This window comes from Poecilia reticulata, linkage group LG5 (assembly GCF_000633615.1).
Source record: "Poecilia reticulata strain Guanapo linkage group LG5, Guppy_female_1.0+MT, whole genome shotgun sequence".
NCBI classification, from domain to species: domain Eukaryota; kingdom Metazoa; phylum Chordata; class Actinopteri; order Cyprinodontiformes; family Poeciliidae; genus Poecilia; species Poecilia reticulata.
In genome coordinates, this window is record NC_024335.1 from 4,687,829 (window position 1) to 4,699,797 (window position 11,969).

At 39.5% G+C, this 11,969-nt stretch overlaps 1 protein-coding gene across 1 annotated transcript in view; it reads right to left on the reverse strand.

Annotated features, from left to right (window-relative positions):
* tex264b (testis expressed 264, ER-phagy receptor b) overlaps positions 1 to 11,969 on the reverse strand; it is a 47,356-nt gene that overhangs the window by 5,839 nt on the left and 29,548 nt on the right. Inside the window, exon 3 of the mRNA XM_008408720.2 lies at positions 5,573 to 5,738. Coding sequence (XP_008406942.1) covers positions 5,573 to 5,738 — 166 coding nt within the window. The remainder of the gene's footprint in view (positions 1 to 5,572; positions 5,739 to 11,969) is intronic.

Sequence of the window (11,969 nt, forward strand, 5' to 3'; positions counted from 1 at the left end):
GTAAGGCATAGCTGTTTATTGCACGGATCTTGTTCTTGCCATTGAGCTGGCTTCTCAGGACTTGCCTTAGAAGCCAGGCAAGTCCTGGCTTCTAAGGCAGGACTTGCCTGCCTTAGAAGGCAAGTCCTTCTAAGGCAGGACTTATATATATATATACATACACACACACACACACACACACACACACACACACACACACACACACACACACACACACACACACACACACACACACAATTATGTCTTTGTGTGCTTTGGAGTCTGTGCTGATTAATGTTTTTGCGAAGCTGGTAGCTCTTGAATTGTTATAAAATAAGGCTGTGTTTCCCTCAACCCACTGGCTGCAATGTTGACACCTTGAGATGCCATGAGACCTAAATTCTGAACATCATGGCATGGAGKGCATCCCAGTTTTCCATGTCTGGCATATAACCATTCAYTTTAGCTTTTAAACTGGTTCTATTGATCCTGTGTCCAGATAGAGGGATAATCAGTAGCCCAGCATCACGACCTGTTTGTTCTGAAGATCCTGCAGCTTCCACTTCTCTTCCTAACATGATGCCTCCTCACCCTGACAGGAGGAACTACAGAGCTCTGTTAGGTTAAAAGCTCATCTTCTGAAGTTGGGATATTTTTCCTCCAACAGGTTCCAGAGGAATTTTAGACTCCTGCTCTGCTAGTCATTATGGTAATGGAACTGAAATGCACAGAATTGCGCAACACCTTGTTGAAACAATGATCACTGAGATTATTATTTTTGTTGTCATTAATGTGAACACGTTTTGTTGATTTTTGTTGTTGTTGTTCTTTAATAACATTCAGTTTGTCACCTAATGTTGAGATCGACTTAAAACGTTCCGCAACCAACGCGTTGCCCCGCTGCTCTAGCAAAACACGAACAGTTCAGAAACAATATGAAGTGGGAAAAAAGTTATTTATTAACTGATTAAGTTGTGTTTTAGATTGTTCTTGAAAAACTAATCAGTTACGGCTGATTAGTGGGTGAACTCATGGCTGCAAAGTGAACCCGTTGATTTTTTACAGCTGACAGCCTCTGCCATCTCTTGCAGGTACTGCTACCCCCGCTTAATCTTTTAGGGGTACGCAGTACCCGACTGTACCCCCTTACTTTCACCCCTGTACTACACTCAGTCTGTCAGGGGAGAACTGAAAACTAAGGCTACAAGAGTGACAGGCTCACCAAAATTCAACTATAACAAGGTGGAAAAATTATGACTGGTTTGGTGAGTCTCAATCTTAGCAACAGCATTCGGATGCTTGAGTCAGAATTTGAGGTAAACAACATGAAAGCACGGATCCATCCTGCCTTGCATCAGCAGTTCAGGCTGGTGATGTAATGGTGCGGAGGATGTTTTATTTTATTTAATTTTTTTTGGCATACTTTGGGTGAGCATTGCTTAAGCACTGCAGCATACCTGATGCTAACTTCATACATCACTTTGTGACTAGAGTGTGCCTGTCTTCTGGCAGAGTTTCCTAGGAGGATCCTGTGTCATAAAGCTCAAATTATTTCAACCAGGCTTCTTGAACTTTGCAAAAGGGTACGGCAGATCCAACTGGTATCATTTGGGTTTTGGAGGAACAAGAGTTTTAAATATTGAATGTGCAGGAGTCTGCAGCAACTGTGTGATGCCATCTCTGAGGGCTCTTCCCAGCACCTTGTAAAATGTCTGGCATTCAAAATTAAAGCAGATGTGAAGCCAAAGGGAAGTCCAACAAATTACTAAGAAATTGCACGCAACAAAGTGACTGGTGAATGTACATTTGATTGCATTTACTTCTTTGCTTTTATTGACATTTGTTTGCTGCTCTCGTCTATACATTTTATTAAGTTACTATGCACTTTGAAATTTATAATTGCTTTAAAGTTGCTCGACAGAAGTGAAGCTGAGATATGCTGAAACAAAATAAGTTCATAAACAAGAAAACACAACCGAGCTCTACTGAAAACTAGACGCATATTCTGCTGGACTTGAGCTGTGAGTTATTCCTTTAATATTACCTGATGCTTGACCTGAAACTGTTCCCAGAAGTCTTAAAGCAGCAAGCCGAGGCGGCAAATGCAGCATGTTTATAAAGAACTACCACTGATACAAAATGCAAAACCACTTTTGCAGCCGAGTGAAGTATGCCGAGGACTGACAGGATAATTGTTAGAATGCTGCCAGGCAGTATGAGGAGCCATGTGTGCAGAGGCTGGGGGTTGATAAGGTCACCGAGACAGGATTGGTATCGAGTGTTTGGGGGGGCTGCGGCGGTGGCTGGTGGTCGAGTGCAAGTGCGTGTGGAGCGGGGTGTCAATAGACCGAAGAAGCTTCCAGTGGCCTGAATGCTCCGCTGGCTCGCTCTGGCTGAAAAGATCCCAGTGTGACAGGAGCACAACTATCTGTCACATTATCATTCAGAGGCATGGACCTGAATGTCACTTCCACTCTGCACTGTGGCCGTGACACATGAGGAGCAGGATTTGTCAGCAGCGCTCTTGTTTGCTTTGGAGAAAAAAAAAATGGTAAAGATTCACAGAGGACCTTCTAGGGTCTGGCTTTCTGTTCAGACCGAGTGAAATTCAAATGGAAATTGATGTAAATCTGGGTAGTTAGAAAAAGAAAGAAAATATTATCAGGTATGTTTTACATTTCAGCAGTATTTTTCTTTGCTTGATTTTTATAGTTATTTTTAAGTAAAAAAAAAAACTGAGATGTCATCATGCAAATAAAGAAAAGCATCTTATTGAGTTTTTATAAAGTTGCAAAAAGGTGCCAAAATTTTCCAATATAGAATTTACATCTGAATGAAAGACTAAACCTGAATATCTTATTGACAAGTGGGCTTTAGCTAAGATGCTACCAGGTTTGGAAGTGATTAAAAAGTCCGACATTTTTATTGAGCTACAGTTTAAAATATCAACATATTCAATAAGGTCCTATTATTAGGCTGCTAAAAACAAACAAATCTGAGCAAAAAACTGGAAACATCAGGACACAATTCAGCAAAAAGTGGGGGTAAAAAACTGGATCAAATACATCCAGACTTTTGCTAAATTATATTCATGCCCTTGAAATAAATGTTTCTTCATATGAACCACTTGTTGCATTTTGAGCTTATTGTCATCAAGCTGCTATCTATCTTCAAGATATAATTTGATTAGCAGCCAATAATACGTTTTAAAATGTGTTCGTGTTCTGAAGTCTAAAATCCTTTCAACTTATAATGGCAAATGTTTCCCATTTATTGCAACAGCTACTGCATAAAGCTGACAATTTTCTTTACCAATTTAGAGAAAGAAGGTGAAGGAGTGGGTAGATATATAGTTTCTCAGGAACTCAGTGCATCACAACTTTGTACCATGACTTTTTACACCTCATGTGTAAAAAGTCAAATTGTGAAGGTTTCTTGCTAATAAATATCCCACAGCCAGGTGTTAGTGGTGACAAAAAAGAGTTGCTTAAAAAATCCAAACCGGCACAAGCCTGTAGACATTTGCAAATTAGATTAAATAAACATAATCATTATGTAAAACCAACATATTATTTTAAACTGCTAGTTTAATTTCCTCACATCTAACTTTGCTCTCTGGTGGATTAATAAAGAAGCATCCTCCAATTTTGTCTATTAAACTCCAAATTATGGTTACTTCTTATTATTTTGTATTTCTATTCCTTCCAATAATTATTGCTCGAGTTATTATTATTATTATTATTATTATTATTATTATTAGCAAGTGTTGTTGCTAATCATCTGCTGTCTATCTAATGTGAGATTGACTTAAATTGAACAGAGCTTAGTGGCATCTAAGCAGCATTAATTATACGCTTCAACAAATCTATAATAAGCTTCATCAACTAACAATAACTCCATCCACTTCTTTAAGATCTTTTATATCTCATTGCTCTGTATTCTGTCTGAAAGCAGGGTTTCCAGGTGGTGTCCTTAAAGCTGCAGTCACCCTCTTCGTGAGTGGCAGCACAGCTCCAGCAGAGGCTGTTGTGTTTGGGCTTTTCATTAACACCTAAGAAGGTGTCAGTAACAGTTTACTTCTACAGAGCTGCCCATAAACAAAACAGCGTTCGATACAAGGTCCAACTCCCTTACATTCAGGCCAAAACATCAAGGAGCCTGACTGGACAGATGGCAGAGCAAGACGGCTTTCTTAGAAAATATCTCCTCAACATTTTTGTGGAGCTTTTTAAGGTCCGTCAGTTCAACTGATTTGCATTTACAGTATTGGCTGTTTTGCTTAATTTTCCCTGTTGAGCATGAAAACATATTGAAGCATATAGACAAAAGCAAGACATTTTCCTCATGAGTAGGAAGAGATATAAACAAGAGATGTAAGCTGTGCCTTAAGGTGGCCACGGTGCTGTGCTGCATCGGGATTCAGTAAGATCAGGTTAAATCTTAGTGTTCAGAAATAAAGCTTAGTTGCTCAACTGAAGTAATTCTTAATTAAACAATGGAGGAAAACGGCATTGGAAGAAAAAAAACAGCAGCAACATTTTATGTGTAACTTTTCTTTCCCATTCATGTATTATGTATGAATGTGGACATAATGGTCAGTAACAGATGAGACATAATACTCATTCTTTGTAGAAGTATTTGCACCTTGAGTTATGAAACTTGGTCTTTTTCATATTTTGTCATGTCACAGCATCAAGCTAACATTTTCATAATGATTTTATATGATACAAAAACACAAAACTGTGCATGATTCCAAGGAGGAGAAAGGAAGAAACATAGTTCTTAATTACTAAAATCTGATTTGTGCCCCATGTGTTTGTATTAACCCCAGTCAGTACTTTGAAAAGCCACTTTCAGCTGCAATTCTTTTATGGTATGATGTCTCATAAACTGAAAATTTGTCAAAATTTTTTTAAAACAAAATAACTCAAGCTCTGTCAGATTAGACAGAGAGTGAACTAAAATTTCAAATGCATTTAGGTGTGGACTTTGACAGGTGACAGCATGATGCTGCCACCACTTTACTTTACAGTTGGAAAGGTGTGTTCCAGATGATGCATTTTTAGTTTTCTTTCACATGCAGCATTGAGCATGTACACAGATAAGCTCCGTTTTCATCTCATTTGACAAGGGGACTTTATTCTGCCCCCTACAGGATCTGTGGCAAACTGCAAATGGAACTACTTGTGACTTTCTTTCAACAATAGCTTTCTTTTTGCCCCTTTTCAATAAAGGCAAGACTGTTCACGAATTGGTTGATTATTTAAGGCAACTGGCTACCCTAGATTTCTTAGGGAAGGCAGCTTAACAAATGGAAGAGCAAAATAAATGCAAACCATGTATTTTTTTTCCCTTTACAATTATAAGCTACTATGTGTTAGCCTAATGTACAAATCCTAATAAAAAACACAGATTGTGGTTGTAATTAGACAAAATAAAAAAGTGAAATATGCAATTATTCCTGCAATACCAAATCGTCACTCATGTAAAAAGCTTCAAGCCATGTGACATTTTTGACACTTAGAAAGAAATTCAACAAAAATGCAAACATCTGTTTGTGCCAGTGCAGCACAACATAAAAGGGATAGTGTACCTGAGACGTCAGTATCACTGTGAAATTCCTCTTGTTCTGACAGCCTCCTCTCTGTCTGCCGCACCTCAGGCACATAAAAATCCCCCTGCCGAGCCAGAGGGACAATGAACTGGATCTGACCATCTCTGTAGAGCTCGAGGAAAGGGTGAGCGCAAAGCCTTCGTTCCTGGAATGGATCACAAAATGTGGTTACTAATATCGCAGAAACACCAGAAGTAGGAGACCAAGTATAAATATGGCATAATATAATTGTAATGTAAATGACACGCCATTTATTTGACATCTGACTTCATGAACATTCCTCATGTTTATTGTTCAAATGCAGCACAAAGTCCAATCAACAATCATACAGGAGAACAATAATTTAAAATTTTCAAATAAATTGGGATTCTAGAGACTTGAGGAAATTAAATCACATGTGTAATTAGGAAATACCAGAGGTAGTTACAAACACATAATTCTAAAATAGATGAACTTGCTTTGGTAAAATTAGCAAATTAATATGTTTTAAAATAAACCTAAAATCACATTTAGTTAATTATGAAATCTCAAACACTCACAAGATCTAAAATAAAATCCTAAATAATATCAATTGAATTGTGATCCAATTAAATGTGAAATAGGATTCACATAAAAAATTATGCAAATGTAATGAAAGGCAATAAAATACATCCTTATTAGAGCTAACACCTAACTTTTAAATTGTAATCCTGACCATCTTCCCAAATCAAATTTCTCCATTATTGCTATTGTTAAATTTTATGTTTTTGGACATTTGGTGGTGAATGTAATAATGTATTAATTGTTCTTATACAAGACAAATCAAATGTTGAGAACATTATCTGCACCCACTAAACAAAAACGGATTCTGTTCAATCCGATGGTGGGAAGACTGTGTCCTTTAACCGGTGGGTCACCCCGGCTCTTTCTCTGTCATTGTGTACTTGTGGTACATCATATATATTCTGTTTATTGTGCCTTTTCCATGTGCAAAGTCTAAAATGGCAATGCTGATACTACTTGTGGCTCAATCTCCATATTAACCATTGCTGGTCTGCATCTAATCCACTGAAAGCTAAATTTCCCTTAGTGTTCCTGAACTCATCACTGACGCCACCCTCACCAGACCCAAAAGCGAAATCAGATTGTCTACCAGGTGATCTGAAGAAGCATGTCGACGCCGTTTGAAATGTAGGACAGGACAGAAAGAGTTACCAGCTTCTCAGTGTTAGTTGTTGAATTTACAGACAGACAAACTGCAAGAAACAAAATTCTGAATCTAGCAGTGTTGCCTTAGGAAGAGACATAATTAAACAAACTGGACTTTTAGCATAAGTCAGCCTGGATGAGAGATTTCCTCTGGGCTCCTCAGGTGTTGCAGTGACTGCAGATGTAAATATGTGCTTCGCCTCAGTTTGTAGCTGTCCTAAAGTGTGTTCCTCTTCGTATTCTCAACCCGGTTTCAGAGTGATGCTGATTTCCTGATTATTAATCTTTTCTTTTAATGATAATCTTTAGTGAGTAATTCGTTGATCATTAATTAAATTTATTCTTGGTTCCATGTATTGCAGTTCTTGTTGATTCTGACTAAATTATTTAGCTTAATTGTTCATTTTTCCTGTTGATCCTAAATACATTCTAAATCCTGAGAAAAATACAGAAACCTTCTGACTCTTTGTTTAGTACATAACAGAAACGGGGCACCAGAAAGGCAGTGGGTCCATCATTCTAGATCGACTTTTGATCATTTATGAGACCGACTGGTTTACAAAGATTAATATATGTTAACATGTGACACAGTGACAGTCACTTAAATTGGATATGGCTCCTAATCAGTATACACTGCATCAACATAATAACAATTCAGTCCCATCTGTTTCTCCAGGCTGTACAGGTGTTAGCCAAGGTCGCCTCCTCCATCACCCTCACAAAGATGAAACGCTGGTTCAGAGTTCCACAACAAACACAACCCTGCATCTCTTCATGCTGAGGTCTGACAATCTGCTGGGCTCTTTTCCTGCAACTCCACAACTTTGAAGGAACTTGCTGTGACCCTCGTTCACCCCAAGGGAAACTGTTTCTGCAAACCTACCATCCTTGGTCTCATTAACAGGTAAGTAAGTCCCTCCCTTCCAGGTTCACAGCCAGAGTTCGGGTTCTGCCTGAGGCTGTGTGTCGCTTTACTGAAACAGACATGGAGTTGTGTTGTTTCACTCCAGTAGCTAAACAAATCTCAAATTAAATGAGATGCGGATGCATCTTATCAAATGAATGAGTGAAAATTGTATTCATATAGATTCATAATACACAGAGTTTTTTTATTTTAAGTCATTTTTTCCTGGTAATTTAGATACCAAAATCATTTTCTCAAGACACATGAATATTGCATAAATACAATGAAAAGGGGATATTAAAGAGAGAAATATCAGACAACTGACAAAGGCGTGTCTATGTATTATACACTGTGAGGCACTGAGTCATTCAACCTAGATAGTTTATTGACCATAGCTTACTGATCATTATAAATGGTATTAGTACATTTGGCAGTGCGGGGAAGTACAAAATCCTGCCAGAAAAATGAATTAGCATGTCACGAAGAGATCTAATCAGGTTAGTTGCCAGCTTAGACTTTGGAGTTGAGAAAACACAATGAACCAACACCAGCAGATGACATGATCCTCAAATCATCACTGACTGTGGAAACTTCACACTGGACCTTAAGAAAGGTGGATTCAGAACAACCGTCCTATCCATTTTCTCCTGAGTCCAGGTAAAACATTTAATGAAGTTAAATGTTTCTTAACACAAGGAATGGGACAGCTGGAGCTCATGTTTAGGATCCAGGTGTGTGGTCACTCTTGAAGCACAGTCTGCTTGAATGGATTTTGCTTCACAATCCTCTCAAGACTGCTCCTCTCCTCGCCTCCCCCAGATGATGGAAGTCTCGCATTCATTTTTCTGGGATTGTTAGCATTTAAGTCACAGTGTTATTTTTGTATGCACAGCCATTGCCTGTTACTATCAACTTTCCTGGCTTAATGTGCTCATACACTGAAAAGACAACACACTGCAGCTACCAAAAATTACCTCTGTATGACTGATTATTTAATTTAATTATTAGCATTTGAACTGTTTTAGAAAAATGTAAAACCTTTCCATTTATCACCCTCTGCTCTCCCAAAGTTGGACATTTTGATAACTCTTTCTTGACAGTTCCTACCAGTACTGTCTCAGTGCCTCCAGCTGCTGTCCCAGATTCAAGAAAGGTGAGAAAAATGACAGCCAGCAGCGCTTAAATATGGAGGAAGGTAGCAGACATCTGAGAAGCAGGTTTGTAGATTCGACAGACCATGGCAAGCAGGCTTTTAGCAAGAAGAGAGGCAACTTCTGTCCAATCAACTCTCTTACCATCTGTCTCAACCCAATTGCGGCAGCAGAGGCAATCTCTCTCGCTGCTGTCAGCAAGAACAATGTTGTCAGTTTCAGAAATTTCAACATAAATTATTAGTGCCTTTTCCCTCGGAAACATTTGGATATTCATGTTGGCTTCCTTCATCAGCCTGAGACAAAAACCCAGTCATATAAATAAACCCCGATGTATAAATATGCAGCTGTTCCTGGGCGTATACACATGTGTGTGCAAAATTTGAGACAACCAATTAATGATCAGAAAATTAAATGACAGTTAGCAGAAAATAGATGTAGGGAAATGTAGCTAACAATATTGGTGAATGAGTCCCACCCAGCCTTCTTCAGGTCGCAAATGTAAACTAGAAACATTAGCTGACCTGACTAAATAGCAACTCAAGTCAATACCAAGAGGTTTCTCACATTTGTAAATTCGAACACTGTGGCTGCATGTTTACTAATGGAGGCTGTACTGATTTAAACCATCAGAAGTGCCAATAAACAGGTCATTGCTTTATAGATGACACATCCATATCAAATACTGAGTTCAGCTATGGTGCTAAAATTCTTTCCCAAGTCAAAATTCAAATTTCAAAAAGCAATCCTGATGTTTCTTGCAATGTGGAGTTCCAACTTCAGATTATAAACGTCCAGCTTTTATGCCCGTACAGCACTTTCCCCCAAAACCTGCACAGCTAGAAAAGCACAGCTAGAAAACCAATTAAAGCTCCGCGGAGCCTCAAGCGGCCCTCACAGCCAAGCGCTGCTCCGGCCTATAGCCACTGCGGGGGATCCAGCACTGCCACCCGTCTGCCACCGCGTACGCTGTCACACAGTTTAGGCGCGCGCCCGCCAGGCAATACGCACCGATGAGTTCAGCATGGTTCCCTGGCGACACATCACAAATTTGGTGCAGATCGGTCGATGTAGAGAGGAGTAATAGCTGACAGAACGACAATTCAATCCTGTTGGGCTCTTTAGCATTGAACATACGTATCCAGTTTGGTGCCAATAGTAAGATGCGTGTGTGATTCAGAGACAATTGTATGCATATGGCGAAGGACAGCTAGTTGGCCACACCCCCACGGGTCAGAGTTCATCATCAGGTCATATTATGTCAGGTGGTAGAAGATTAATTCCAAATGTATTTCTCAGTAAAAGTAAGACATACAGTAGAAAAAAACAGGTGACATCCTGTCGGAAGTAGGCGGGGCTAAGGTGACGTCATCATCTGACCATGAGAATGTAATGAGGGTTGRTCAGTAGTGAGACATAGGAAGTCTGAAGCAGCTGTGACCTTRTATGTGGAAGTTATGTCACTTTGATGTTTTATGACGAATAGTCAAATTTTGGAACTTAGCCACGCCCACATGTTTTGACATACAAAAATTCCTGAGATAACTTTAGACCTTTAATGTCTGAACTTTGTGCTGACTGAATTTGAAGTCTGTATGTCAAACGCTGTAGGAGGAGTTCGATCAAATATGACATCTATGAAAAACAGGAAATGGCGGAATTTTATCCAAAATGGCCGACTTCCTTTTGGGTTTTGATCATGGCTCCAAGAGAYWTTTYTGTAGGTCCTGACAAGTTACACATGTGTACCAAGTTTCATAATTCTAGGTAAAAGCATGGCTTGGGGYTGATCATTTAAAAAMATTCTAGRGGGCGTTATATAGAAATTAGGCCACGCCCATCAATGGTTGTTATGGTTTCCTGTTCGGGGATTGATAAGGGTGCATCCTAGTGAGTTTGGTGCAACTGGAATGAAACATRTGGAATCTGGAGCCAAAMGTATGGCGGTGGCGTGACCTCTGATTCGCCGCGGCCACACCCTCTACTGGAAACTMTTGGCGCTTTAAAGCAAGTGAGAYCAACTTGTTATCTGTCATCCAACATAGAATCATCTTGATTAGGTCAAAAGAGCCAGAGATGGAGCATTCCRATGAAAAAAAGGCACTTCCTGTTCTAAGGGGGCGGGGCTTTGATGACGTCAGACTATGACTACGTATAATCGTAGGGGATCGATCCAACCAGGATCACTCATGTCACGTTTGGTGCAGCTGGGCTCAAAATTGTGGAATCTAGAGCCAAACGTATGGACACGGCGTTACAGGTTACTTCGCCACGCCCACCTACTCCATCGAAATCAAACAGGGTTGGAATCCACAACACACCAACATGGGTCAGATAGGGATCGTTCAGTGTAAAACATTACACTTTCTGTTCTCAGGGAGCATGGCCTAAGTGATGTCATCATTTGACCATTGATTATTCTATGGGACCCGATGATGATCAATTATTGAAAGTTTGGTGCCTCTGTCTGCTTTTATGTAATAGTTATAACAGTTTTGTGTTGCACGGCGAGTCGGTGAACTTTGACCCCTGGTACGACCCCTTCAGCATGCTCGAAAACTCACCAATTTGATAACTTTGAATCGGCCATGCCGTATGAACGATCTGACTGAGTTTGAAGCCGATCAATCGAAATACATAGGAGGAGTTTGATCACATGCGACGTCTGTAAACGGCCAAAATGGGGTCAAAATTGGAACTTCAATCCAAAATGGCCGACTTCCTAGGATACTTGCACTATGACGTTAATTGCAAATTCTGTGTCTTGGGGAGTTCTACAACTGTACCGAATTTCAAGTCCCTACGATAAAGTAAGTGAACAGGAAAGGGTCTTTTGAAAATTGCTAGGTGGCGCCCTTGGGCTGTTTCTTGTGCRATTTTCGCGCCGACATTAAAATACATAAATTTCCACTGGGCTCTATGCGGTCGCCAAGTTTGGTGAGTTTTTGAATATGATAAAGCCCCCAAAAAGCCAATTTACTTTACGGAAGAATAATAATAATTTACAGCACGGTTACAATAGGCCTTCGCAGCGCTTAGCTGCTCGGGCCTAATTAAATTTATATGTAGAGTGCACCTATTAAGACAAATAGAAAAAGTTTCATGCAAAAAAAATACTTCCAACTATTTTTTA